This window comes from Nanorana parkeri, unplaced genomic scaffold (assembly GCF_000935625.1).
Source record: "Nanorana parkeri isolate BGI_ZX_2015 unplaced genomic scaffold, ASM93562v1 scaffold22, whole genome shotgun sequence".
In the NCBI taxonomy this organism is placed as follows: domain Eukaryota; kingdom Metazoa; phylum Chordata; class Amphibia; order Anura; family Dicroglossidae; genus Nanorana; species Nanorana parkeri.
The window spans coordinates 3,278,459-3,297,845 of record NW_017306290.1 but is presented as its reverse complement, the minus strand read 5'-3'; the positions used below and the strand labels follow the sequence as shown (position 1 = coordinate 3,297,845).

The window sequence follows — 19,387 nt, the reverse complement described above, 5'->3', positions numbered from 1 at the left end:
GGGGGGGGTGTGCGCCCGGTATTTTTGATAATAGCGGTCATCAGCGGCTTCTGAGCCGCTGATGACAGCTATTAATTTAAAGGGGACAGTCTGCTGAACAGTTATACTATAAGCTGATGGTCGCTAAAGCAACCATCAGCTTATAGTAGAACTGTACATGCCAGGTCCGTATGGCATACTGACCTGGCCAGCTGGAAGCACTTTTGTAGGTCCGTATGCCATACGTCCTTGGCAGCGAAAGGGTTAAAGGGGAAATGCTGTGTCCTCACATCTGATGTCATCAGTACTTACTATCACTCAAGTATACATGTTTAGATGGGGACAGAGCTGGATCAGGCTACCCTTACAGCAACAGATCATTGCAATTGTTATCTGTTGCTGTTGATAACAGCAAACAATGGAAAACTATTATCAGTGATCTTTTGATGAATATGTACATGGGGGTGCTGGATCAGGTCTCCTCTGACCTATAAAGAAAAAAGTGAAAACAAAATGAAGAATCACTCTCTAATCTATCCTATGCATGTACACATATAGGGTTGACAAAAGGAGTAGAGCATCAGGAGGAATCTGCAGCTCTCCTATGCGATTGGTTCCTGATTGTGTGATCAGCTTGACAGCTGGTGATGACATGGGTTTGTTGACAATACCAACTGGTTGGTTGAGCTGTCAATATACCATACACAGAGAATGGTACAATGGCAGCTGAAGCTGAAATAAAAATACAGTAAAAAAAACAAAACAAAAAACAATTAAACAAGCAAAAAAATATATATCTTAATTACTAATGAGAACAAAATGCATTTTTAAAATATTTTCTTCACTCATTTGTCAGCTTATAAAAAAAACCTTAGTAGGAGATGTATTAACACAGTGTGCCAAATAAAAGCCTTATATGTCCTTAAAAAATATAAATAATATTTATTTTACATATTCATATTAAATAATATAAACAAAAATTTAGTTTGACAAATTAGTTACAGAGGTGTTGACAAGTTAACCAATGTATGCTGATGCTGCTATATTTGGCCTAGGCATTTGGGTTTCAATGACCATTGGTCATGAAGGAATTCAAGGATATGATCACAAATGCAAAGTACTTAAAACCTGGTAATCTTTGGTTCTTCCAAAAACAGAGTTTAGCATCACATGTAAGGCCTGTTTTGCTTCTTATACACAGCTTTTCTTTGTCTAAATTTCCATTATGTCTTAATCCGCTCACCGATAATATATTAGGTAATAACATCCACAAAACAAAATCAGCAAAAAGTGGAACAGCAATCAAGGATATTGGTTTTATATAAAGTGGGAAAGAGATAGAACCTTAGTCAGGTTTTATGTCACTTTGTTCTCACTGGGGATATTTCTCCTCATTCTTGTGTGGACAATGAAACAGGAAGTAAGGGAAATTTCAGTAGAGACACATAGAACAATAAAAACCGCAGTTCCCTTCTCTACTTAATCCAAAACTTAGTGGTTCCACCTCTTCGATGCATGTGCTATTTAGGCAATGTTATTAATAATAATAATAATAATTACCTGACTTTGGATATGTGACTAGAAACACATCACTGTCTCTTATTTCCATGTGTTCCAGAGAATCTATGACTTCAGGTGTTGTGACGTCAGTTTGAAAATAAATGCCCTTATGCTTGAACACAAAATAATTCAGTGCCTCTTCCAGACCTTCCTGTGCCATTGTACTAAACCTGCAAGTTCAACAATTGTATGGTTTCACACAAAAAATGTACAATGTAAATGTTCATATATTACACAGTATTAAAACAGGCCATACCCTTCTGCCCTCTGTTTTTTTTCCTTCACCAACGTGTAGCACAAGTGTATAGTGTATGAAGGGTCAGAAAAGTGATATTTATAGAAATCCTGGATAACTACGGTGCCAGCCTGTCCATGTAAAAAAAAACAAAAAAAACACCCAAGTATTTGATTAAATCTGAACCCTGTACCTTTGCTGTTTATAATATCATCCAATTCCACACTAAATGGTAAAACATGTGACTGGTTAACTCTGATGTCTCCTTTGAAGTAAAACTAGCGCACGTTGTGTTTGCGGTTCGTTTTTTTTTAAAGCTGAACTCCAGGCAGATTTAAAAAGACAGTATATCAATAATAAATCATAAAATGTATTTTTAGATTAAAGCAGTGTAAGTACCTGAGTTGCATCTGTTATTCGCCTCTTGTCCATGTAAAGCAAGGCTGGAGTGTGAGAGAAAGAAGCAGCGCAAGGAGCCAATCAGTTCTTGAACTGACAAGAAGAATGCGGATAGGATGAGAAAGCACAGTGATAGAGATTAGCTCATCATTGTGCTGCTTCTCCTTTCAATGTCCAATAACAAATTAAATGTTGTCATTTTGGGAAACTGGGATCATGCTTCATATGTGATGGTTGTGCTTTCTGATCCAAAAATGCTCATCCCACATTTTTGCAACATATAATGTGGTAATGGGCACAGACATCCCAATTTCCTCCATTATTGCCTTCCTATCAATAGTCCCAGGTTCTCTCTGTACAACAAAAATGTCTTATTATTATTCATATTAGCTGCCAGGGCAGTGATCCCAAAACATTGGAAAATCACACATACCCCAACGATGAAGAAGAGGGTCACCAAAATAACTCAAAACTCTCATTATGTAGCCCGTTCTAGTCATGACTCTCTGGGGTTCCTTGTTCCTCTTTCTTTGGACAACAGCTTCCAGCCCCTCAATCTTCTCTAGAAAATTTCTGTTTCTTGTTTTCCCCCATGCTCTTTACCTCCCTATTGCCTTTTATATGGCCAACATGTCTGGTGGGATCAAGGCACCACTGTATTTTTTCCTCGAGACAGATCCTCCCAGAATGTTTTGTATGGTTCAATAATGACATGTAATCAAGAGGTTCTTGTTTGGTTTTTACAGAAGAATATTTCTTATTATAATATTAACATCATATATTGTGAATAATTGTTGTTCACATGTACTTTTTTCTACCCTATGGTTTTGTGCCTTCTCCAGGTTTGATGGCTATATTTCTTACTTTGCAAATGGCTTAAAATGAGAAGAATATTTCTTATTATAATATTAACATCATATATTGTGAACAATTGTTGTTCCCATGTACTGTTTTCTATGGTTTTGTGCATTCTCTAGGTTTGATGGCTATATTTCTTACTTTGCAAATGGCTTAAAATTAATTCTGAAAGAAAAAAAAAACATTTCAAGCAATAATAGTAGATAATGAAGAGAAAACAAATAGCATAAATCGTATGCTCAAACTGCTGTGACCCTGCTGGATTCACACATGTCCACTTAGGAATAAAACATCTGCAAATAGTGAGTCAGCAGTATTACACCTGGGTGCTGTGGCTGTATTGGCAGTACAAACTGTTTTCCAGGGTTGATTCGGGATTTACAAGCCAATGTAATCTGTACAAAGTCCAGCAAACTGGACACATGCTAGAACATTTACTTACATTATTAGGATGGTTTTGATGGTGTTTCTGAAACAGTAAATTCCAAACTGAATATTTCAAGGTTGAAGAATAGCATTATTTTATTAAAGATGGAATATCATATAGGGCAACCTTCCCACACTGGTTTCGGTTATAAGTCCACACATAAAAATTAAGAGCAACATTTGGTAACACTGTATCAGGATTCATTAACACCGGAGCCTTGCACTAATCTTACAGTACTGTGCACTAGGTGCATTGCATTGCCATTCATGCCTCCCGGCATACATTTGTTACAGCCCAGCACAACACCGCGTTGCAGTGAGAAAATGTAGCATGTGCACTTCCTTTTTTTTCCCCACCGTGGTGCAGTGCAAGTTATTGAAGTACCCCACATTGTGCTCAACACACGTCCGCCGGGAGGTGCATTGGGGTGCCATTCAAATGGATGGAAGACAGTGTCTTATTTTCGGGGGAAACACAGTATCTTTAGGAACACATATACTGCACACATGCAATGGGAAAACTGTATTTCTTTCTAGGAGTTCTTCTATGTATCTTGGGGAAGTCTTCACACCTAAAAACACTATGAGGTCTATTCACAAAGCTGCCGAAGGATCTAGCCGTAGCTTCGGCCGATCCTTCGACTAGCTTCGGCCCCAGGACCCCTTCGTTCAGTAGAACCATAGGGGTGCTGTACGGGCTATTCAGTATAGCCCGTACAGATCCCGAACGTAGTCGAGCCGAACGCATATGCATTGGCTCGGCTGAGCCGCGCTGAAAGCCGAAGCTGGCTTTTTCTATTTATTTTTTTAAAACTTTTAAAACTATTTTTCTGTTCTGCTCGGTCCCTCTGAGGGACAGAGAACAGCCGAGCCGAATGCTGCTCAGCGGCATTCGGCTATTCACTCACTGCTGTTCGGCATCTATAAGAATAGGCCGAACAGCAGTGAGTAGCCTGCCGGAGGTTCGGCTCAGCCGATCCAGATGTTGGATCGGCTGAGTCGAACTCCTTCTGCACTTAGGGTCAGCGAACATGCACAGCATGTTTGGCCGACCTGAAGCCAATGCGAAGCAAGACGATGTACGGCTGAAATCAACGTCAAACGTGAAGTGAAGAGAGCTGAACAGTGTTCGGCTCTCTTCACTTCAGGTCGGTCATTCACTCGGCTGCCTGCACAGTATGAAAATGGTTCAAAGGCACAAATGCAAAATATGTCAGGTTAGGTGCAACAACTGCTTTCTAAATTGTGATTCTGACAAATTTGCCAATTCGAGGGTGGGTTGGCTTAGAAGTGTATTTAAAATAAAGTGCTTAAGACCTGTTGTGTCAGCTGCATACCAACATTTGTTTTTCAGACCCTCCAATGTAAATTATGTTTTGGCTGGTTTTATAGTGTTCTTGTTTATTGATAACAGGCAACTACGGAGCTTGAAATACCCATAAACCACAGACATACTAAGCCAGTTTTGGATGACAGACGAGTAGCCTCTCAGTAGGTTTGCATGGAACTCAAAAATCCATTCAAAATAGGGGGCATTCAAAGGCAGCAGAGTGAATAACCCAGCCGAAGTGAACGTACGGCTATTCACTTCAGGCTTGTATTGCTGATTTCATCCATACATCAGCTGAAATCAGCGATACATCGTATGCCTTCGGTCAGCTGAACATGCTCTGCATTTTCAGCTGAGCCGAAGTGCAGAAGGACTTTGAGCCCGAAGCTGCGGCAGCTCCCTCACTGCATTGCAATGAAAATAGTAAAAAAAAAAAAAAAAAATTAAAAAAAAGAAAGTTTTTTTTAAAAAGAAAGAAAAAAAAAATGAGCGGAGCTAGCAGTGACAGGTAACTCCGCCCAACTGTTTCATATTGGCCGCCCCCTGCTAGAGTCTTCTAGCAGGTCCAGGCCAATGAACAACTGGGCGGAACGGCTGGCTTCGCCCAGTTATTGTTTAATGACAATTTAGCATCCCCGGGTCATTTGGGGACACTGATCCGTCATTACAGCTGGCTCCGCTGTCATTTGCAGGGAGAAAGGCCGGCCTTCGGCTGCTGTACGGGCTATTGTGAATAGCCCATACTGCAGACCTTCAGTTCGACTGAACCGAAGGGTTTCGGCGGCCGAAAAGAGCCGAAGGATTAGCTGAAGCTAGGGAGTTTGACACAAAAGTCCCTAATGGCAAGGGGCCTTAATTATGTTTTTATGCAAGGTTCACACAAATTTCCAATTACAAATTTTTAAAATCTTGTGTAAATCTTTTGTGAAATAAATAGTCCACTGCTACTGCCGTTTAATAAAATGCAGAAATCAACAAAAAGATTTGCACACACTGTGGTATACAATCTTCAATGAGTTTAAGCAACAAACAACTGATAACATCAAATAAAAAATTTATTGCACGCTTTACTATATTAAAATATTGGTTCATATAAAATAGAGCTCAACAGTCACATAAAGACAATGTACATGGTCCAAAATATATATTGTTATCCACATAAATGTTGTTATTATTATTCCAGCTTTCTTCATGGAATCCTTTCAGCTCTGAAGGTTTTTGACATTTGTAAAAGCACCTTAAAAATAGAAAAATATTTAATTTGTACTATAAATAATTTAAAAAAAAAAGATTATCTATCTATCCACACACAAACACATTCATACTCAAAAAAAGATCTTGTATGAGAGTAAAGAAAATGTTATGAACCCTTCCAGTGGGGCTATTTCAGCACTGCAAGGGTTAACTGCATTTTTGTCTTGGTCCAAAAAAAAAAAAAAAAAGTTATACCCAAACAGCAGAGCCGACTCCCTGTTTCGCCGGTCTCGGAAGCATGTCTCCTCTCCTGCAGAGATGAAATGTTCCTCAGCGCTCTCACGTATAAACACTTGTATAGAATGTGATGACAAGGATTCTTAGACTGCTGCGGAGGACGGAGCGATGTGCTCTAGGGACCGATGTAAGAGCAAGCCGGCTTGAATGATCAGGTGAGTATAACTTTTTTTTTTATAAACAAATGAGCAGTGTGGGGGTAGCCCAACTCTTAGGGCCTGTTCACACGACGTCCGTTTTGTGTGCTGACCGGCTCCGTACGCTGCTGCACTCAAAATGCATCCCAATGTATCCCTACGCGTTTTATGGGCTCCAGTTCTCACGTGCGCAGTCCGTTCAGCTTACGACAGAAAAAATACTGCATGTCACATTTTGTCAGGTCCGGAAACGGAACGGATACGCAAACGCGTCAAAAACTCATCAAAAATGCACTGCGCTGCAGCTAACATACTAACAGCCCCACTCCAGCAATCTCTGGAACGCATCCAGAGATTGAACGCATCCAAAACGCAGCCAAAAACGCAATGCATCAGCAGCTCCACGTCTGCTGATCAGGACCTGATCTCATGTGAACAGGCCCTTAGGGTTAATTCATTTTTTCCCTAGAGTTCTTCTTTAAAATCTATTAATCTTTAGTTCTACTTTTGACATGTGACCAAAATGGAGATAACCAAAACAAATGGCAAACGCACTCATCAATTCATTACCAGCTTTACAGCAAGGTGCACACGGAAGGGCTTCAAACAGTAAAAAGTTTTGTAATCACATCACATTTTCTGCAGAAAACATGTATCTAAACCTCTGCTTTTAACCTTAGCGGTTGGACAGGTTTTTTTGCATGCTGACTGGTGAGTGTGCCTGGAAACGTTTTGCTGTTTCAAGATGGAAATAACGTTGCCTACATATATTTTATCAACAGTGATGTGCCAATTACTGGGTTGGGGTAGAGCTCCCTTAAGAGTGGAAAACATATCCTATTTTTCTCTGAATGGTACATTGCATCTAAATGAAGGACTGTGATTACAAAACGCTTAGAGGCGGACAAGCAGACAAAGACAGAACAGCACTCTAAACAGATGCTGTGCTGATCTTAGTGCTGGTACCCAACCAGCACTGATTATACCACCCTTGGAGCCCCTGCAGACAAGGAGGGCCTTTTCATGAGAGTTGATTACCACTCTTACAGGGTGGGTGAGGTGAATTTGCCAATAATTGACATCTGAATTATAGATCCAATCAGAGGGAGGACAGCCAAGGGTATAGTGGCTCATAGATACAGAACTAAGTGGATAACACTGACATCACAGAAAACAGTATGTCAAAACCAGCCGCTTGGAAAAGGACGCAGAAACACCCCAAAGTTTTGCAAAGTTTTGGTCACCAACTTTTTCATGTAAGCAACAATTTTTCTGAACAGTCAGACTCATTTTACCCAACATGAATCTTTACAGTTTATATGTTACTTGCACTACCTAATATAGATGACTAACACACCTGAGCGGAATATTTTCTGCTGGTAAAAAAACTGTTAAGATAGTTGCAGATAGAACGTGGACATAAACCTTAGCAGCAATTGAAGTAGTACATAAGATATTACTTACTGCCTTTTCTTCCGGGGAAAGGGCGCCCTCTACTGCCACAATCTGATACTGCTTATGTTTCAAGCCTGTAAAATGTTTACGGAGGGGTTTCACAGCAGCATTATCTATATTGAGTTTGGTCAGTTTCTGCAAAATGGCCGGTGGATGTCCAGGGTCAAATATTAGAAGACAGTAGGATTTGTTCTTTCGCTCCTCAATTCCCACTATAGTGCGGCTGTGACCTGTATTGATAAATGCGGTAGTTAAACGGTAGTTTAAAAGGAAGAAAAAAAAAGGGTTGAATTCATGTATGCTAATGGTCCTCCCCCAGCCAGGTGAGACATCCCCCGAAAATAAGACCTAGTGTCTTATTTCGTGCAAAAAAAATAAATAAGACACTGTCTTATTTTCGGGGAAACACGGTAAGTTGGTAACCCTTACAAATATTTTCTAATAAGGACAGAGCTGGCTAAACACAAAATATGTCCGACCTTCAGGCATCCAACCTTTAGCACATGCTATTGTTGTATCCTATGTTTTTAATGACATTGAGCCTGTGGAACAAAACATATACTTATCTAATCTTGAAGGGCAACCTAATGTTGAAGGTGTGAGCTTTGGTACGGTCTTCATTTTCCTAGATTTATCACTTAAAGTTATACTAAACTCAGGAGCTAAATCTTAGAAATGTACTCAAATACCCCAAATATTAACAAAAAGTAATGTTGTGTATCTTTCGGCTGTAGATCTTCCAATCATCTCTAAATTTGTACTGACACTGTCCTTCCTTCTGGAGGGTGGCTACTTTTGTTCCCCATGGTCCCTGTGTGTGTTGTAAAGTAGTCACTTCTCCAAGCTCACTCCTGTGATGTACTGCAATCTCAATACAAATCAGTAAACTAAACAAGAGATTGTAGTCTATCACAGGAGTGAGCTTGGTGAGGTCGAATTGAAAATCTACAGCTGAGTGATACACAAATTAGGTTCAGTATTGTTAATAGTTAAGGGACTTAAAGTGACATTAAACCCTCAGATTTTTTAACATAAAACAATACTGTAATGTGTGCCTTACTGTAATCCATGGTAGTTTCCCTTCTCTTTGCTGCTCTTCCTTTTAAATCTGTATCTGTTCTCATGCTCTGCAGAACTTCTGTTTTGCAGCAGACTGCCTTGTCTCAGGAATGGATATATGGTGTCTGTGTATAGGTTTGTATAGGCTTGTAATCTGAGCCAGCACTACAGGAAGACGCCCTGAGCTGAAAAAGGGAAGTTCTGCCCAAGCATGAGAAGACAAAAATCTGAGGTTTTAAGGTCACTTTAAGTACATTGTTAAGATTTAACTCCTGAGTTTAGGTTAGCGTAACCTTTAATGACCAATTTGAGTCTCAAAAATAAATATTGTATTCAGTCAAAGAGAAATTATATTAACAAGCACCTTGTTAATATAACAAGCGCTTTCCTGTTACAACTATTATTTAGGGTGTCTAAAAGATGACGGTGCATTCCAGCAGGCACCAGAGTTTGTCCATGCTGCCCAGTGCACTCCTTAATCAAACAGACCTGGTCAGATACACCCCCTCCCTCTTCCTCTGCACTACAAGTGTGTGTTTGAAGATGCTTATGATAAGGTGGGCGTCTATTCTATATCTATTCCATTATAGAGCACTGGAGTTGGTTGTTTTTTTTTTTTTTACCAAGAATCATAATCAGTGAAAAGATTTCAGGCGCACTTCTTACAACAGCATGATCAGTCAGGGAGAGGCTGCTGGAATGACCATGACTGATATGTTTATGATACATTTCAGGTACAGGGATATTGCAATGTATCTCTTTGCCTGAAATGTATCACTTCTGATCGTCTGAGCAGGATCAAAGACCTTTATGCGTGCTGTCAGGATCAGTCTCTAAGGTTATTATTAGCTGTTCCTAAGTTTGGAGCAGCCTAATAACCAAAAATTTAAAAAAGTTAATTTATCAAGCAGTCATAGTAACGGACAAGAAAAAAAACGTTTTTTTTTTTAAATTTTTTTTTTTTACAAATTAGGAAAATACAAATATATATATATATATATATTTTATACTATAATTATTATAAAAAAATTCTATAAAAAATAATAATCAAAAAAGTGTTTTCTTTACGTTTTTTTCCTCATTTTTTTATATTTTATTCGAACTAAGTGAGGCGTTAGGTACACATGTTTGATATAATTATATAGCCCTATCTGTTCTCTAAAAAACAATATATAATATGTGTGGGTGCACTTTGTAAGAAAGTATATTACTGCCATGGAAGAATCACACAGCAACAATGTAAAAAGCGTGTCAGTCATTTATGAACAGAAACTGAAAACTAGCTCAGTCATGAAGGGGTTAATACATGCTGTTTGCTTTCTCTAAAGAAAATGTGGGCAATAACTAAAATAAAAATGACTAGAAATAAAGTACAACTAAGAAAAGAAAAATTGTGCCTGCAAGAGTGTTGTAGCCTAGAGATCTAGAAATGTTGATAGCAAAGGCTGAGGTGCCTGCTTCACTTTAGCCAAGATGTGACCTGGAATTTGTCCACTCCTGACCTACACTACTAGTTTCTAAATCTGATACTACCTAAAAAAAACCCCCCCAAAATGAATGATCTTGTACTATAAATTAAAACGTATCAAACCCCTAAAAGCAAGAATGCAATATATTGCAGCTTACTAATGCTTAGATGTGGTGGCTGCATTAGTTTTCTTTATTCATGCTTTTTCCCTTTATTGTCACTTGGTGATCTGGCCAGTAAAGGTGGCCATACACCTTACGATTATTGGATGAAACTTTTCGTCCAATGATCGAAACGTCGTGCGACGGCCCCATCCTGCCCCGATGATCGCAGGATTAATTTAGCCGTAATTAACGAAAAGCACCTGGACGAAATGCGGTAATTGATTTGCCTTATTTTTGTTAGTGCAAGCGCAGTGTAGATCGTACGACTTGACGGACGGAAACGCCAGCAACCTTACGACAATCGTATGATCGAGCAAAGTTTTCAAACATGCTTGGCCGTCAAAAGTCGTACGATTGTACAGTAATGTCGGTCGGACACTGCAATGCACACATACGATTATCAGACGAAAAGTCGATCGCATACGAAAATCTTACGATAATCGTAAGGCGTATGGGCACCTTAAGTCTGTTATTTTTTACTTAACAGACCAGGCTGTCCATCAAATAGGCAGAAAGAGGGTTGAGACTAATCAATGCAAGTCTCTTTTAGGCAAGTGGTCTGATCAAGGACACCTGTCACTTTTTCAGGCAGATCTGATCAGAAGCCCAATGTAAAGTTGCCCATACACCTGCCGATTATCGTACGATAATCGCGGGTGATCCCGCGATCGTACGATAATCGGCAGGTGTATGGAAGGCGTGCGACCATTTCTACTGTACGGTCGCATGTCTTTTGTCTTCCGAGCACGTCACTAACCCGCCGAAAATCGCAAGATTTTCGGCGGGTTAGTGGCGTGCTCGGAAGACAAATGCCGAACGGGCCGGTGTGCAAGGCCGGTCTTGCACACTGCCCGCTCAGCACTGCAATCAGCGGGGAGGGCTTGCGATGATCGCAAGTAGGATCTGCCTGTCCAAGATCGGCAGATCCTACGAGATTTTAATTACCTTACAACCATCGCACAACGAAAGTCGTGCGATGGCTGTAAGGTGTATGGCCAGCTATAGTCTATGGGCAGCTGAATCTAAACGAATGTGCGTCCGTTCACATCCAATTACCACCTATGTCCAGGTCCCTAAATTAAAACGGAACACAGTTAAAACTAAAACGGATGAGTGGTAAAAGCTTTTAAAGCGTCGCCTACAGGAAATTTTAGGTATTGTAGATTTTCTGGCCGCCCGCAAATTTTAAGGAATGACATGTTTGGTAGTAATTTACCCAATGTGACTCCATCTTTTACCCCCCCCCCAAAATACTTTCTTGTGGGTTTTAAGCTGTTTTCTAACCAACAATTCTGATTTTTATCGTGTGTGCAAATATAAAACAATTTCTCTGGACGGCAAGTAGTTAATTTGTCAGTCAAGTCCATCTATATCTGCAGGTGCATCGAACACTGCCATCTCCACAGCGTGACAATGCTGCGGTCCTGGTGTGGCTGCATAAGTCCATAACATCGAGTGGTGCCACCCTAAAAAGTGCCCATACACCTTACAACCATCGCAAGACTTTTGTCTTGCGATGGTTGTAAGCTAATTAAAAGCTTGTACGATCTGCCCATCTTGGACAGGCAGATCATGCTTGCGATGACTGCAATGAGGGGCGGGCTTCCGATGACTGCAAACGCGCACACCGGCCTGTTCGGCAGTTGTCGAACAAGCAGGCCACTAACCCGCCGAGAATCGTACGATTCCTGGCGGGTTTTCAAGCCTGCTTGTTCGGCGGAAGACGTGCGACCGTACAGTAGAAACGGTCACACGCCTTCCATACACTTTGCGATTCTCGTATGATCACGGCATTTCCCACGATCCTCGTACGATAATCGTACAGTGTATGGGCACCTTTAGACAGAAGTGTGGGGCTTTAGGTTAAAAATAAAACAACTCAACAAGTTCAGAAGCCAATCAGCTATGAAATTGCACAATACCTTGGTGCTGTAAATAAATGGCAGGTTTGGTGGAGCACATGACTTTGCCTGCAGTATGACCAGCATCAGATGAATAGTAATTTTGAACCCATTCAAACAAGAGAGGATGTGTTCCTGATGAACTGCTTGGCTTGTGAAAATCAAGAATCCGACACCTGTGCAAAATAGAAGACAGGCAGATATGACCGACATTGGACATTTCACGGAGAACATTACACGTCGCATATAAAACGCCTCTGTGGAGTCCTCATATATGCTGTTACATGAATACGCTCTATTCATAAAAGGGGTTCCTATAAACACACACACATGTGTTTTTCCTTAAGCTGGCATGAATTTTTGAAGCATTTTTGTGAATGTTCTTGTACTCACTGTGAATTGGATGATATAGCGCAATGCTGGTTTGAGTTTTTTGTTGCTGTGCCTTGTACTGCATGTATTTTTCTAAAAGCAGTATGCCCCATTCTGCTGCATGGGGACTGCCTTCATTTCCTAATACCAGTCAGTGGCAAACGAGCAAAAAGCATCCTCCTGATTACCTAGCAGGCACAACACCAACCCACACTCACCCATTTGACTCCAGGCAACCATGGGCTGAAAGCAAGAGAGGAATGAGAGGAAGGGCTGAAGGAAGAGGAGAATAAATCAGAATACAGAAAGGGAGAGCATGGGAATAGGTGCAAATCTGACAACAAATTCTATTACATAACTCAGCATAGATTCCCGGAATGCAGAATTTGTGAGGCAACAAAAGAAACCTTTTGTGCTTACTGTGCGAGCATGTTAATGTAGCTAACTTCTAGAATTGAACTATGTTTTCAGATATATGTAAACAATTGTATAATATCAGTTTGGGCTTGTGTAGATGGGCAAAAGCAGCTTGTTTTTAGGTGCATTGAGCTTGCTTTTGAGCGAAGTTTGAGATGCTTCTAAGATCTGAGTTTCTTCACAGGCAGTACTGACTTCCTTTTGTACTGCTTCTAATAACCTCCCAAACTGCATCTGCATTCCCAACAATTGAGAGAAAAGCATGCGTTTACAGTATAAGCCATTAGGGCTCATCCATTAAAACAATTCTGTGGGCATCTATAAATTCTCCAAAGAGTTCCTTAAAAGGAGAACTATGAGGTGAGTGATTTCCACTCATCCTCATGGTTAGAGCCGACCTGTGACAAAAGAAGCTGTCACAGGTCAGCTCTATTGATCGGGAAGTGAGCAGAAACATGCACCGATCCGCTCACCTCCCGATCGTCTCCCTGCAGAGAGAGGCGAATGTTATTCATCACTACCCGCAGGGATTCTGCCATCCACTCTCCGATCCTCCAGCGCTGAATGGCGGAACGAACGGGGGAGGGGCAGGTACAGCTGGCTCTGCCTCTAGATAGGCAGAGTTCCTTGTCACTGACGCAGCTGGGAGGATCTCGACAGTATTGTTGGGATCAATCCCGGCTGCGGCACTCTCAGTATATCGCGGGCAATAGCCCGCTTTATACTGAGCTTTGGGTCACGGCAGGACGTTAGTATATGTCCTCCCATGACCCTAAAGAGAACTATGGGGAAAAACACTTACACCATAGTTCTCTTCTAAGTTTGTATTCTAACCCAAAGCAAGGTTAGCAGTCTCTTGGACAGGAATTCAAGAAAGGTGGTATTGGCTGGTGCTTGACTTTCATTTGTTTTTATTTTACACACTAGTAAAACTTACTTTAAATTCATAGACGTCAGAAGGCAATATATTTCACATGCTCCAATCCAGGCCCTTGTACCCTGTAATTTTCCCCTGAAGTGAGATGCACCCTGTGGATCAAATCCTTCCTTCCAGGCATTCTCTATCAAAGCTTGAATTTTGGGAATACAGGGGATATACCTGCAACCTTAAAAGATTAAAAATGCAATTTCATGACAATAAAAGGGAAATGCTTAAGTTAATAATAAGCTGTAATTTGGAATAACTCCTAAAAAGTAACATCTGAATAGTATTGATTTTACTTGTGCTCATCCTCAAATCATTCCATCGGAAACATTTTTTGCTCTGTAGTTTTTTCTTCTTCTTTCAAATCAGTTTTATTATTAAACCAACAATAAAAATGCACAAGACACAAAGCTAAGTCTACAGAATAATGATTCCGATAGCACAAAAGGAGTACAGCAATAATAATAATAAGTAAAAATAACAACTGTCTAGAACAGTAGGGTCTTCCTTGTGATCCAAGAAAAATTATGTATTAAAGTTATCTTGTGTAAAAATGGGAAATTATAAAACAGACAGAGCAGGAAAAGCAGCAAAAAGAAATGAAATGAAAGCATTAGAGTTGCACCGAAATGGAAATGTCAAAAAAAAAACTAAAGAAAATGTCAGGCCAAAACCGAAAATGTTTTTTATATTTTTTTTAAATTGTATTTTTTTTTATAAACTTTTATTTTTTTTATATTTATTCATTTTTTATTAATTATTTGTATTTCTTACTTTACTTTTAGGGAAATATTGGGGGTCTAAACAGACCCCGATATTTCCCTGTTAAAATAGAAAAAGAGATTGAGGACACAAAGTCCTCAATCTCCTTTTCTGCAGCCCCTGTTATCAATGAACAGGAATCAGCATTCCTGATCAAGAGCATTCATAACTTGAGGGCATGGTATGTTTACTATAACTACAATTATGAATGAACAGGAGGTGTTGTAGATCACTTCCCATTCATTCAGAATTGAGGATATAGTAAACATACCATGTCCTCAATTATCTACAAGCACTCATCGATCACTGATTGTATCTCGCTCTCCTCTCTGACACGCTGTCACAGGAGACAAAGCGAGTGGTGTCATTTTTCCTATGGGAGTGGTTTATTTTTATTCTCACTGTGTGATGTCTATTTAAGGTCGATGTATCTGTTACTTATGTGTCATTCTGAGCCTGATGAAGGGGACCCCTTGCGGCACCGAAAAGCGATTGTGTTGGATGGCAATGTGCCATTAAAATGGATCATTGATTTACAAAAATGGTGTGCTGGTGACATTATTTCTTTTTTTTCCACTATATGGTACAAACCCCAATAAATGTATTTTAATTTCAGGTTGCAATGCATTTAATAAAGAAAATTAATGAATTGTTCAAGGAAGCCTTTCATGAAAAATATATAGGAACACCAACGTCGGATGAATACGTTCGGGAGGCACTGTATGTATAAAAGAGTAAACCAGGATGTTATGTATATTCTATGAATAATACCTTGTGCACAGTTTCTGTAGGAGTCACTCGCCAATACAGAAGAAAGAAGCATTTGCAAATTTCGGAAACCACAGCCCCATCCATTGTCTCCTGCAGCATTACTGAAGTGGTCCAATGGAGAACAGAGCCAGACACGATTGACCTCAGGAGCAGCGCTGTTATAATATTGGCGTAAAGCATCCAGAACACCTACAAAAGTAGAAACCATATAAAGCTATCAGATAAATGACCAGTCCTACAAGTTACATGATCTGACCCGAAGGATGGTGTGTGTGTATATTGTGCAGTTCAGCTGCGTTTGTTTTGGAAATCCTAATTTTATTCTACAAAGCAATACAAAACAGATATGGCTCAGCAGATGCATTCGGTAATCACCTTTTCATTTGGAGAGAATTCAAATATAAGAAGGGTAAGGCATGGGTATTAGATTTAAAGTGTCTTTATAACCAAAAACTCTTTTTGGATATATTAGGATTTTATTTATTTTTTGGTATAGTGGGAAACAGCTAAAACACCATCATTTTTTTCCTGTCTGTTTTGTTGAGCAGATTTCCCTTCACTTCCTGTGCCAGCAACGTAACAGGAAAAAAAAAAAGAAAAAAGAAAAATCTACAAAGTGGAGGGAATTCCCCTCCTAGATAGACTTCATCGGAACAAATTGGAAGATTTACCTTCACCCCCTTTTCTAGTGACAACTGTAAAATGCTGGATTTCCTATCACTTTCCAGCTTGATGCCAATGGCCCCTTGGACAAATAATAATAAATCTATAACTTTTGTGCTGTTGAATGCACACATACTGTCTTTGCATGGATACCTTGAAATCCCACTATGTACCAAGTTTTATTGACATCTAAATAAAAACCTAAATGTAAAAAAATACTATGTATATTCCCTCACAGTTTACTGCATTTAGTAGTGGAGGAACACAACAATCCCCACAGGACTATGGACCAGAATGCAAGCCATCCAAACTTGTATTTGTATGCTGCCGACAGGAATTGTGTAGTGTTTGATATAAAGTCTTCTCAAAATAAAAAACTAAAAGTAAAACCTCTAACCTGATGTTTTAGTTTTTCCATCATCTAATCCAGTAGCTATAGACTCCATTATCTGAGCTTTCTGTAGGTGAAATTCCATAGGCTGTAGCCGTCCCCTTGCAACAGCCCTTTCTAGACTCTGCACGGATTGTTGACGATAGCCTCCAGAATTGTCTAACCCAAACTGTCTCTGAATAGAGGTAAGGCAACACATTAGAAATCCCAACAATACTTGTAGTTTTACAATGTTAAGACATGTGGCAGAGTCCGCTATTCTGTTAGTTATTCTGAATTAAAAACACACAAACATCACTGGCTTTAGAAGAGAAACTATAGTGTGTTTTCAGACATGTGAGAACTTGTCACTGTTGAAGCTGAACTTCAGATAAACAGCTAAATACAAAGTTAGAATGAACAAGGGTGTCTTTTTTGCCTAAAGATTTGTAAACCTGTCCAGACACTTTTTATACACTATTGCCATACAGCACAGCCAAGAGGATGACACCACTTTCTCGGTTAGCTTTAAGGGATACAGTGGTGTCATCTCCCTGCCCTGCTGATTGGACAATGCTAAGGACCAATCTACGTCATTCAACTGTCAAATGCCAGAATTTGACGGGCACTAGATGCCCAAACATTTGACAGTTAAAAAGGATGGGGCTTAACAATTTTCTTAATGAGAGGGTAGTAACTCAGGTACGTGGAGGCACCACATGGTTCCAGACCTTTAACTCTGTTGCTGCTTTAGAAACCTTTTTTTTTCCCCCCATGATCATTTTCACCCTTTAACGTCCCTGCCAGCATTTCTTCAGTGAACTCCGGCTTCCTGCTAGCTGTAAAGCCACCCAATGTCTTCTAGGAGTCCCGCATCAAGCCGCTGCCCGGTTCTCTCCCCCCTGCCTCCTGTGGGCACAGGACTAGCATGGCGGGTGTCAGCGGGAAGAGCAGGAGACAAGTGTTTGCCAATTGTCTCTGCACCGAATAAAGCTGGAAGCAATGGAAGCCACTTCCGGTTTCAGAGCTGTCATTCCCTGGCTGCTGTGGCCAGGATGAAGCTAATCAAGAATAATCTGTGCTTGATTAGCTATATTGGACTGCAAAGGCGACATTACGGGTCTCTAATAACTCCTTAAAGATAACCTGTCACCTCCATTGTGCTATCACATAAGGGGTTTGTTAGCCCCCCACATATGATAGCAATAACGGGTGGAAAAATACATTAAATAAAGCTAAAATCAATTAAAACCCCTCTCCCAAAAATGGATTTATTGTAAAAGTTTTTTTCATTCTCAAAGATCACAACAAAGACTCTGAAGTCAGGTTTCAGTGGGTTTTGAACAGCTTGGGAACACATACTGTGTGTGTATAGTAGAGAGCTGACAGCCCATCAGGATCTGCTCTACCAGAAAAAAAGATTTCACTGAGTTGTCAACATTACATTTAATTTGCTCCACAATATAGATTATAAATCTATAGATATATCTAGATATATAATGCAATATAAATGTAGTATGGTATTGTCTTTTTTGACATTTTGTCTATATATATATATTATACACACACACACACACACACACACACACACACACACACACACACAATGAGGGTTCACTTTAAAGTGTTTTTACTGCTTGTTCAGAAATACTGAGTATTTTATTGTGCATGATCTGTGCACTGGTTCACTTCAAGGTAACATGTTAGTACCTGTAATTTCCTAAATTCCTCCTTCTCTTTCTCAGACTCTTCCGCTCTTCTTTTTTTGTCTTCATCAGCCTGTAGCTGTCTGGCCAGCATAAAATCTCTGGAAACTTTATCAGCAGAAGCTAGAAAAAAAAAACAATTAGTAAAACTACATTAAAAAGTAGAATCAAGCACTGCAGCTTGTAGTGCTTCCAGTATTGTATACAATAAAGTATTAAGTGAAATGTGCTTTTCACAGTACACAGCAAAACATATCTTTACATATCAAAACATAACATTTATTAATCCATATTAATAAAACACCCTTTGTGCATGGAGTAAATATCCTCCTTTAAACCATATTGTCTGTTATGCAGAGGGTGCTAAAGTTGATTCACATTTGTCTTGTATTATAGCAGTGATCCCATCCCATGGGAACTTTATGCTTCAAAAAATGGGTAGCGCCAATGGGTTTTTTTTTCTCAATGTGTTTCTCTATAGTTGCTTTATCTGGAGGGAGGTGTTCTATAGTACCAATAAATACAACAGGGTAAAGATTAAGGATGTTCAGATACTAGTGTCGATATTGGCATTTTCGCAAGAACAACCAGGGTCGCAGCAGTTGCAGCTGCGATTGGGCCCTGTCGCTCCTCCACTATTCTGAAATCATTACTCTGTATTGTTTTAGAAAAACTCTAAAAAAACATAACAAAAATGTATCAGTACTTGTATCTGTGAGTACCTGGGAAGGTATCAGTACTTGTACTTAGTCTGAAAAAAATGGTATTGGTGTAAATATATATCACAAATCATAGATTAAAACAGGGATGCACAAATCCTAGGAGCCCCGTAGGCCAATGCTCATTAAAAATGACAGCTGCCTCCCAACTTTGAGCTTTTCTATAGTCTGGTCTTGGAAAAATACAGTACTTGGTATCTGAACATCCCTAGTAATTTAT

At 39.8% G+C, this 19,387-nt stretch overlaps 2 protein-coding genes across 2 annotated transcripts in view; both read right to left on the bottom strand.

Annotated features, from left to right (window-relative positions):
- The window catches only part of LOC108792882 (amine sulfotransferase-like), an 8,525-nt gene extending 6,796 nt beyond the window's left edge, over positions 1-1,729 (bottom strand). Inside the window, exon 1 of the mRNA XM_018563767.1 lies at positions 1,540-1,729. Within this exon, the coding sequence (XP_018419269.1) occupies positions 1,540-1,699 (160 nt within the window). The 5' untranslated portion in view covers positions 1,700-1,729. The remainder of the gene's footprint in view (positions 1-1,539) is intronic.
- A 4,160-nt stretch (positions 1,730-5,889) lies between these two features.
- ZUFSP (zinc finger with UFM1 specific peptidase domain) overlaps positions 5,890-19,387 on the bottom strand; it is an 18,750-nt gene continuing 5,252 nt past the window's right edge. The window contains exons 3-9 of the mRNA XM_018563644.1: positions 18,453-18,571; positions 16,770-16,938; positions 15,710-15,898; positions 14,189-14,357; positions 12,484-12,638; positions 7,880-8,100; positions 5,890-6,024 (exon numbers count right to left, since the gene is read on the bottom strand). Coding sequence (XP_018419146.1) covers positions 5,977-6,024; positions 7,880-8,100; positions 12,484-12,638; positions 14,189-14,357; positions 15,710-15,898; positions 16,770-16,938; positions 18,453-18,571 — 1,070 coding nt within the window. The 3' untranslated portion in view covers positions 5,890-5,976. The remainder of the gene's footprint in view (positions 6,025-7,879; positions 8,101-12,483; positions 12,639-14,188; positions 14,358-15,709; positions 15,899-16,769; positions 16,939-18,452; positions 18,572-19,387) is intronic.